A 10,487-nucleotide genomic window follows, 5' to 3' on the forward strand; every position below is an offset into this window, starting at 1 on the left:
CCCATTCCTGCCTGCCTTCCCCTCTCTCTCTCATCCGACAGCCCCGGGAAGGATTGACGCGGGAGGCTGGCAACAGGATGTCCCCTGTTGTTGCTGCGACGGAGGGGGGGGGTGGGGGATGATTTGCCATTGACGTAGGAGCTGCTCTCATTCTCAATGCTGCGGACTGGTCCTTACCGCAGGGCTCCTGCTGGTGGAGTCTGAAGCCCAGGGACCGTGGCTAACCCTGCTCGCCTCCCCGCAGAGCTGCAGCCTTCCCTGTATTGTTCCATCGCAAAGAAAGAGAGAAGGACACATTGTGCTGCAGGTTCAATTATTCATAAGGACCGGGGATTGTCTGGACTGATGCAAGGCTCCCGGTGCTATTCGTATGTGCTGACCCAGAAAGGGAGCAGAAGATGAGTGGTGCAGGGGAGGGGGAATTACTCGCCAAGGACCTGTCCCAGCTCTCGGAGGAGGACCTGCTGGCTTGGGACAAGGAGGAGTTGGTGCAGAGGCTGCGCAAGGCCGAGGGGGACAAGATTGCAGCCCTGGTACAGCGAGGGCGGCTGATCCAGGAGGTGAACCGGCAGCTGCACGGCCACCTGCGGGAGATCCGGGAGCTCAAGGCCGTCAACAGCCAGCTGCAGGAGGAGAACCAGGAGCTGCGGGACCTCTGCTGCTTCCTGGACGAGGACCGGCTCAAGGTGAAGGGGCTGGCCCGCGAGTGGCAGGCCTTCGGGCGCTACGCGGCCCGGGTGATGCGGGAGGACGTGGGGGGCTACCTGCGCAAGCTGGCCAACCTGGAGCGGCTGCAGGGGGCGCTGGCGAGGGAGAACCTGGAGCTGCGGGAGCTGTGCGCCGCCCACTACCGCCACCACCAGGAGGAGGAGGAGGACTGCGCCGCCCGCTACCGCCACCACCAGGAGGAGGAGGAGGACTGCGCCGCCCACTACCGCCACCAGGACGAGGAGGAGGACGACTGCGCCGCCCGCTACCGCCACCGCCAGGAGGAGGAGGAGAACTGCGCCGCCCGCTACCGCCACCGCCAGGAGGAGGAGAACTGCGCCGCCCAATACCGCCACCGCCAGGAGGAGGAGGAGAACTGCGACGCCAGCCCCGCCGGCTCCTCCGACCTCAACATCCCCTGCGGGCCCCGGGACCTGGGCGACGGCAGCTCCAGCACCGGCAGCGTGGGCAGCCCGGACCAAACCCACCTCGCCTGCTCCCCCGAGGATTAACACATTTCCCCCCCCCGGCCCACCTCCACACCCGCCCCCGGCCCCAGGGGAAGGTTCGGGAATTGTAGAGTCTCCAACAGTGCCGAACGAGGCCATTCAGCCCATCGAGCCTGCGCCCACTCTCGGAAAGAGCATCCCCTCCCTCCCTCCCCCCCACCCAACCCTATCCCCGTAGCACCCACCCCCTCCCTAACCTGCACATCTTTGGTCACTAAGGGGCAATTTAGCACGGCCAATCCACCCAACCTGCACATCTTTGGACACTAGGGGGCAATTTAGCACGGCCAATCCACCTAACCTGCACATCTTTGGACACTAAGGGGCAATTTAGCACGGCCAATCCACCTAACCTGCACATCTTTGGACACTAAGGGGCAATTTAGCACGGCCAATCCACCCAATCTCCACACCTTTGCACACTAAGGGGCAATTTAGCACGGCCAATCCACCCTAACCTGCACATCTTTGGACTGCGGGAGGAAACCGGTTCGCGGGACAATGGGACGGACAAGTGGGACCTTGCCCCACCCACCCGCCACCGTTCGGGCGAGAGGGTCAAAGTGGGCGCAACAGCAACACCTCCCCCCCCCTCCCCCAATCCTGGCCTCCGTCGTCCCACCCACTCTTCGAGGACCGCACGTCCGTTATCTCGGAAGGCGAGCCAGGCCAGGAGTATCCCCCCCCCCCCCCCCCCCCCCCCCCCCCCCCGCTCCCCCCACGCCAATCATCCCGGTCGACATTTACAGCCCTGGCCAATAACGCGAGGGGACTGGCTGATCCGACGCGCCACCGCGGCGTTGTTTCTGGGATCTTGCTGTGCGGCAAATCACCTCTGACAGGACGGTGTCGACGGCCCCTCCAAAGTACTGCCTGGGCTCCTCCGGGGGGTGGGGGGGGGGGGGGTGCCCGAGGTGGCGAGAGGCCCGCGCTGGCGACGCCGGCTCCCCTCCCCTCCCTCGCGGGCGCGGGGCGGTCATCGTGACGACGAATGGCCGCGTTCAGGACGGCAGACGAGACGAGGAAGAGGGGGGATTTCCGGACCGCCTCTCAAACACGTCGTCCCCATTTTATCGGGGGCTCCAGAGAATGTGCTGTGTCATTACGCTGAGGGGGTGATTGTGTGAGTGACTCTCTAACTGTGCAACACACTCCGTATTGTTTCAAGGAATGAGGCTGTTTTGTCTGAAAAGGCCTGTGTTCAAATAGGCAGGACAGAGCTGGAAGCACAGCTCAGCATTGTACAGAGGGTACTGCTAAATATACCTTTTTAACATTCTTCTGCGCCTCCCTATCTCTGTAACCTCCTCCAGCCCCTACAAACCTCCCTATCTCTGTAACCTCCTCCAACCCCGACAACCCTCCCTATCTCTGTAACCTCCTCCAGTCTCTACACCCCTCCCTATCTCTGTAACCTCCTCCAACCCCGACAACCCTCCCTATCTCTGTAACCTCCTCCAGTCCCTACACCCCTCCCTATCTCTGTAACCTCCTCCAGTCCCTACACCCCTCCCTATCTCTGTAACCTTCTCCAGCCCCTACAACCCTCCCTATCTCTGTAACCTCCTCCAGCCCCGACAACCCTCCCTATCTCTGTAACCTCCTCCAGCCTCCTACAACCCTCCCTATCTCTGTAACCTCCTACAACCCTCCCTATCTCTGTAACCTCCTACACCCCTCCCTATCTCTGTAACCTTCTCCAGCCCCGACACCCCTCCCTATCTCTGTAACCTCCTCCAGCCCCTACAACCCTCCCTATCTCTGTAACCTCCTCCAACCCCGACAACCCTCCCTATCTCTGTAACCTCCTCCAGCCTCCTACAACCCTCCCTATCTCTGTAACCTCCTCCAGCCCCGCCAACCCTCCCTATCTCTGTAACCTCCTCCAGCCCCTACACCCCTCCCTATCTCTGTAACCTCCTCCAGCCCCTACAACCCTCCCTATCTCTGTAACCTCCTCCAGCCCCTACACCCCTCCCGATCTCTGTAACCACCTCCAGCCCCTACAACCCTCCCTATCTCTGTAACCTCCTCCAGCCCCCTACAACCCTCCCTATCTCTGTAACCTCCTCCAGACCCTACAACCCTCCCTATCTCTGTAACCTCCTCCAGCCCCTACAACCCTCCCTATCTCTGTAACCTCCTCCAGCCCCTACAACCCTCCCTATCTCTGTAACCTCCTCCAGTCCCTACAACCCTCCCTATCTCTGTAACCTCCTCCAGACCCTACAACCCTCCCTATCTCTGTAACCTCCTCCAGCCCCAACAACCGTCCAGATCTCTGCAAGCTCTCTCTCTGACTGTCTGTCTGTCTCTCTCTCTCTCTCCCTGTGTGTCTCTCTCTGTGTGTCTCTCTCTCTCCCTGTGTCTCTCTCTCTCTCTCTCCCTCTCACCCTCTCTTGTCTCTCACACTCTCTGTCCTCCTTTAAGACGCTCCTTAAATCCGACCTGTGGGATTGAGCTTTTTTGTGGCTGCCCCTAATACCCCCCCCCCCCCCCCCCGAATATGGGCTGGGACCCAAATCTTTAACCAGTTCACTTTTAACCAGTCCTGTTCTGCACTTTGCGAGTTCCAGGAAGCGATGTAACCGTGAGCCATTGTTGCAGCGCAGTCCGCAATCAGCAACCATCCAGCCATACAAAGCCCAGGAAGCCTGGAATTTCCTGTCATTCTTCCTACCTATTCCTGCTCTGGAGGAGGTTTGGGGGGGGGGGGGGGGGGGGGGGAGAGACACATATCCGCACCCTCAGACTTCAAAATTCCCAGCCAATCCCGCTCTCGTCCTGTTCCTGCTCCATGAGCTCATGGCATGATATTTCCGACCTGTCCTGTGGAATCTGCTTTTGAAATGAAATGAAAATCGCTTATTGTCACGAGTAGGCTTCAATGAAGTTACTGTGAAAAGCCCCTAGTCGCCACATTCCGGCGCCTGTTCGGGGAGGCCGGTACGGGAATTGAACCCGCGCTGCTGACCTGCCTTGGTCTGCTTTAAAAGCCAGCGATTTAGCCCAGTGTGCTAAACCAGCCCTTACAAGGCACAACATAATTCAGTGATGTGAAATTAAGTGATATCAAATCGCAGCGAGACCACACTGGAGTTCCTGGGAACAATTCTGGTCTCCATATTCTAAAAGGGATATAGCGGCCCTGGAGAAGTGGCCAAAGAAACGATTTACTGGAATTGTACCGGAACTGAGAGGGCAGCACAGCAGCATTGTGGATTGCACAATCGCTTCACAGCTCCAGGGTCCCAGGTTCGATTCCGGCTTGGGTCACTGTCTGTGCGGAGTCGGCACATCCTTCCCCGTGTGTGCGTGGGTTTCCTCCGGGTGCTCCAGTTTCCTCCCACAGTCCAAAGATGTGCGGGTTAGGTGGATTGGACATGATAAATTGCCCTTAGTGTCCAAAATTGCCCTTAGTGTTGGGTGGGGTTACTGGGTTATGGGGATAGGGTGGAGGTGTTAACCTTGGGTAGGGTGCTCTTTCCAAGAGCAGGTGCAGACTCGATGGGCTGAATGGCCTCCTTCTGCACTATAAATTCTATGATCTCTGAGAGGTCTACACCCATCAGGACCCTGGGGGAGTCTTTCCTCTTGAAAAGCGAAGGTTGAGGGGGTGACCTGAATGAGGGGTTTAAATTGGTGAAGGGGGTTTCTTTGGGGTCGAAGATGTTTCCACGTCTGGGGGCGAGCAGGATAAGGGAGTCATCAATGTGAGATCACAAATGAATCCAATCGGGGAATTCAGGAGAAACTTATGTACCCAGGGAGCGGGGGGGAGAATGTGGGACTCGCTCCCACAGGGAGTGGGGGAGAATGTGGAACTCGCTCCCACAGGGAGTGGAGGGGAATGTGGGACTCACTCCCACGGGGAGTGGGGGAGAATGTGGGACTCGCTCCCACAGGGAGTGGGGGAGAATGTGGGACTCACTCCCACAGGGAGTGGGGGGAATGTGGGACTTGCTCCCACAGGGAGTGGGGGAGAATGTGGGACTTGCTCCCACGGGGAGTGGGGGAGAATGTGGAACTCGCTCCCATGGGGAGTGGGGGAGAATGTGGGACTCGCTCCCACGGGGAGTGGGGGAGAATGTGGGACTCGCTCCCACGGGGAGTGGGGGAGAATGTGGGACTCCCTCCCACAGGGAGTGGGGGAGAATGTGAGACTCGCTCGCACGGGGAGTGGGGGAGAATGTGGGACTCGCTCCCACGGGGAGTGGGGGGGAATGTGGGACTCGCTCCCACAGGGAGTGGGGGAGAATGTGAGACTCGCTCGCACGGGGAGTGGGGGAGAATGTGGGACTCGCTCCCACGGGGAGTGGGGGGGAATGTGGGACTCGCTCCCACAGGGAGTGGGGGGAGAACGTGGAACTCGCTGTTCCACAGTGCTAATGTGGGACTCGCTCCCACAGGGAGTGGGGGAGAATGTGGAACTCGCTCCCACACAGGGAGTGGGAATGTGGGACTCACTCCCATGGGGAGTGGGGGCGAATGTGGGACTCGCTGTCACAGGGAGTGGGGAGAATGTGGGACTCGCTCCCACGGGGAGTGGGGGCGAATGTGGGACTCGCTGCCACAGGGAGTGGGGAGGATGTGGGACTCGCTCCCACGGGGAGTGGGGGCGAATGTGGGACTCGCTCCCACAGGGAGTGGGGGAGAATGTGGAACTCGCTCCCACAGGGAGTGGGGGAGAATGTGGAACTCGCTCTCACAGGGAGTGGGGGGGAATGTGGGACTCGCTCCCACAGGGAGTGGGGGAGAATGTGGGACTCGCTCCCACAGGGAGTGGGGTGAATGTGGGACTCGCTCCCACAGGGAGTGGGGGAGAATGTGGGACTCGCTCCCACAGGGAGTGGGGGAGAATGTGAGACTAGCTCCCACAGGGAGTGGGGACAATGTGGGACTCGCTCCTACAGTGAAGCAACAGTGCTAACCACTGTGCTACCGTGCCACCCGACCTTTATGAGGCACCTTCATTCACCCCCTCCCCCCCTTTCATGGGCATGGTCCCTTCAGGCCCTTACCCTTGACGGTGCCACCCTGGCAGTGCCAAGGTGCCCATCTGGGAACGCCTAGGTGCCAGAGGGAGAGCCAATGGCCCGGGAAGCTGCCCAGGTGCCGTCATGCCTTTCCCTGCCGTCCCCTGGAGTTCATCATCCCCCCACCCCCACCCCCCCATCCTCGCTCATCTATATCTGCTTTAAGGGGAAAAAAACAGCCTCTCCCGGTAGCTGAGGGCTGGAGGAGATAGTGGAGGAGAGGGTGAGGGTTAGTGGTTGGCCAGGCCACATAATTGAGGGGGGCGGGGTGGGGGGGGTACATTTCTCGGCAGAGAAGCACACACTTCCCAGCAGCCTTTGTAATATCCCACCCAGGTCCTACGGGTTGTGAATGTTCGTCTTCCCCGTGCTCCTTGCAGAGTACGGGCTCCCCCACTAGGGGGCAGATATCTCACCAACCCAGTGTCTATATATATATATAAGGTTGGCCAGTAACGCACTGATCCGCGTGGTAGCCGGTGGGCGTCTACCGGGGATTGTAAATATACTGTTTGTAAATAAAACGTTCTTCTTATTTTTACTTGGCTTGGTCTCCCCGTGTCCTTATTGAACACGATGGTGGAATGATCCCTGCTCCCTTCATTCCGGCAACTGTTGAATGCGCACACGGCCACGCTGAAGGTCACCTGGTGGGAACTCCCCACTGCGTCGCCAAGAGTGGCTCGGCAGTGACCCGGCAGGTCCTAACGGTCCCAGCCGGAAAGTCACGGCCACGAGACTGGGTCTGTCTGTGAGTGTGTGTGTGTGTGTGCACCTGTGTGTACGTGTGTGTCTGTGAGTGAGTGCATATGTGCGTGTCTATTTGTGTGTGTATGTGAATGTGTGTGTGCGTCTGTATGCCTGAGTGTGTGTGTATGTGTCAGTTTGTGTCTGTGTGTGTATTTGTGTGTGTGTGTGTGTATGTCTGCTTGTGGACGTGTCCGTGTGTGTCTATGTGTGTTTGTGTAATTGTGTGTCTGTGCGGGTGTTTCATTGTGTATGTGTCGAGTGTGCACGTGCGTGTGCATGTCTGGTGTGTAAGTCTGTGTGTGAATGTGTCTGTCAGTGAATGCATATGTGTGTGTGTTTGTGTGACGGTGTTTGTCTGTGTGTGTGTGTATCTGTGTGTGTGTGCCTGAGTGAGTGTCTGCAAGTTTGTGTCTATGCGCAAGTGTGTGTCTGTGTGTGTGTGTGTGTGCATGAGTGTGTCTCTGGTGTGTGTGTGTGTGTGTGCATGAGTGTGTCTCTGGTGTGTGTCTGTGTGTGTGAGTGTGTGTGTGAATGAATGTGTGAGTGTGTGTCTGTGTGTGTATATGTGTCTGCGTGTGCCTAGGTGTGTCTATGTATGCCTGTGTGCGTATCTGTGTTATGTGTGTGTAACTATGTGAATCTGAGTGTGTCTGTGAGCATGTGTCTATGTGTGTGTGTCTATGTGTGTGTGTCTATGTGTGTGTCTGTCTGTGAGTGTGTGTGTCTGTCTGAGTGTGTGTGTGTACATGCGTGAGAGTGTATGTGCGTGTTTTTGTGACTATGTGTGTCTGCGTGTTTCTGTTTGTGTGTGTCTGTGCGTTTCTGTCCGTGTGTTTGTGTATGTGTCTCTTTGTATGTGTATGTGTCTCTGTCTGTCTGTGTGTGTGTATCTGTGTTTATGCCTGTGTACGTCTCTCTCTGTCTGTGTTTGTGTCTCTGTGTCTGTGGGTGTGTATCAGTGTTTATGCCTGTGTATGTCTCTCTCTGTCTGTGTTTGTGTCTCTCTGTCTGTGTCTGTACGTGTGTATCTGTGTTTATGCCTGTGTGTGTGTGTCTCTCTGTGTCGAGTTCTGCATCAGGGAATGTTTCAGATCTGTACCGCCAGGTGGCGCAAGAGCAGACGTTTCCATCCCCTGCAGTACCTCCTGTCTGCCACTGGAGGGCGGTGTCCACCACTCTCAGATACCACTCTGCCCATTGAGTCCCTACTAGCCCTGGTACCCAACACAATAGCCACCTACGTAATCGGCCGTTATCCAGAAAATAAAGGGTAGAGATTGTGTTTGAGCTGGCGATGTGCCCAGCATGAACAGAAATGCAGAATATTCTCGAAAAGTTGCCAACATTCGGAGGGACTTGGATCGGGAAACAGAGAAAGGAAGGCAAATGGTACGTCAGCCTTTATTGAAAAGGGGATTGAAATTCATTTCCCAGGATGTGGGCATCATTGGCCGTGCCCAGCATTCATTCCCCCTCCCTATTTGTGGTGGGTGAGGTGGTGGGTGAGCCGCCATCTTGAACCCGCCGCAGACCCCGTGTGGTGTAGGTACACCCGCCGTGCTGTTAGGGAGGGAGTTCCCAGGATTTTGACCCCGGCCACAGTGAAGGAACGGCCGATATATTTCCGAGTCGGGATGGCGAGCGGCTCGGAGGGGAGGGGGGGAACTTGCAGGCGGGGGTGTTCCCCGTGCGTCTGCTGCTGCCCTCGTCCTTCTAGACGGTAGAGGTGGCGGGTTTGGAAGGTGCTGTCGAAGGAGCGAATGGCTGCGGGGCGTCTTGTAGACGGATGGATTGAATTCGATTTATTGTCACGTGTACCGAGTCCTTGTGACAGTGAAAGTATTGTACTGCGTACAGCAAAACTAAAGAGCTGGTCATTGACTTCAGGAAGCAAAGTGTCCTCCAATCCCTTGTCTGCATCAACGGGGCCGAGGTGGAGATGGTTAGCAGTTTCAAATTCCTAGGGGTGCACATCTCCAACAATCTGTCCTGGTCCACCCACGTCGACGCTACCACCAAGGAAGCACAACAGCGCCTATACTTCCTCAGGAAACTAAGGAAATTCGGCATGTCCACATTAACCCTTACCAACTTTTACAGATGCACCATAGAAAGCATCCTATCGGGCTGCATCACAGCCTGGGTATGGCAACTGCTCGGCCCAAGACCGTAAGAAACAACAGAGAGTCGTGAACACAGCCCAGTCCATCACGAACCCACCTCCCATCCATTGACTCCATCTACACCTCCCGCTGCCTGGGGAAAGCGGGCAGCATAATCAAAGACCCCTCCCACCCGGCTTACTCAACTTCTTCCACCGGGCAGGAGATACAAAAGTCTGAGAACACGCACGAACAGACTCAAATTCAGCTTCTTCCCCGCTGTCACCAGACTCCTGGACTGATGGACTGAACTGATCTCTTCACACATCTTCTCTACCGGGTCGTACTACACTCCTGTATGCTTCACCCGATGCCTGTGACTATGTATTTACATTGTGTATTTTATGTTTGCCCTATGGTTTTTTTTTCATGTATAGAATGATCTGTCTGAACTGTACACAGAACAATACTTTTCACTGTTGTGGTGATATGATTTGCATACCTGTCTGCCATTGGGGCAGAACACCGGCTTACCATTGGCCCTGGTCGGTCATGTGCCTCTCGACCGATTGGTCGAGAGGCTGAGTTAACCACGCCTCCTTGCCGAGGTATAAATAATCAAACGCCCAGCGGTCGTCCATTTTATTGTAGACAACCGCAGGGCTAAGTTCTAGTTTATTAAAGCCTAACTTTTGTAAAGCAACTCGTCTCTCGTGCAATTGATGGCACATCAACTGTATCTCTGCATGTGACAATAAAACAATCCAATCCAGTCCAGACAGATTGTTCCATAAATGAAAAACAGAGCTATTTGAGTCTTCCTTCGCTCGGGGAAGGAGTCGGCCATTTTGGGGACCGAGATGGGGAGAAATTTCTTCGCTCGGGGAAGGAGTCGGCCATTTTGGGGACCGAGATGAGGAGAAATTTCTTCGCTCGGGGAAGGAGTCGGCCATTTTGGGGACCGAGGTGGGGACAAATTTCTTCGCTCGGGGAAGGAGTCGGCCATTTTGGGGACCGAGATGAGGAGAAATTTCTTCACTCGGGGAAGGAGTCGGCCATTTTGGGGACCGAGATGAGGAGAAATTTCTTTGCTCGGGGAAGGAGTCGGCCATTTTGGAGATTAGATGAGGAGAAATTTCTTCACTCAAAGGGTTTGTGAAACCGACAGAAGAGATTGGACAGGAAGGGTAGCAGAGGTGAGGGATTAAAATCACACTGACAGTCTGGAGAAAGAAGGGGGCTGGAATTGCAGGGAGCTAGCGAGGAGGGGGAAGTGCGGAATGACCCGCACAGATCCAGCCTCCTTCTGTGCTGCACGATCCTCTGACATCGTGAGGCTTCGGCCTGGTGTGGATGGATGGGCCAGAGGGCCACATCCTGTC

The 10,487-nt window shown here is 56.4% G+C and overlaps 1 protein-coding gene across 1 annotated transcript; it reads left to right on the forward strand.

Annotated features, from left to right (window-relative positions):
• LOC119958956 (coiled-coil domain-containing protein 85B-like) lies at positions 1–1,340 on the forward strand. Its single transcript, XM_038787479.1, has one exon. It carries the CDS (start codon positions 399–401, stop codon positions 1,218–1,220), a length of 822 nt encoding a protein of 273 aa, XP_038643407.1. The 5' UTR covers positions 1–398; the 3' UTR covers positions 1,221–1,340.
• Positions 1,341–10,487: the final 9,147 nt, after the last annotated feature.

The sequence above is a fragment of the Scyliorhinus canicula genome, chromosome 31 (assembly GCF_902713615.1).
Source record: "Scyliorhinus canicula chromosome 31, sScyCan1.1, whole genome shotgun sequence".
NCBI classification, from domain to species: Eukaryota; Metazoa; Chordata; class Chondrichthyes; order Carcharhiniformes; family Scyliorhinidae; genus Scyliorhinus; species Scyliorhinus canicula.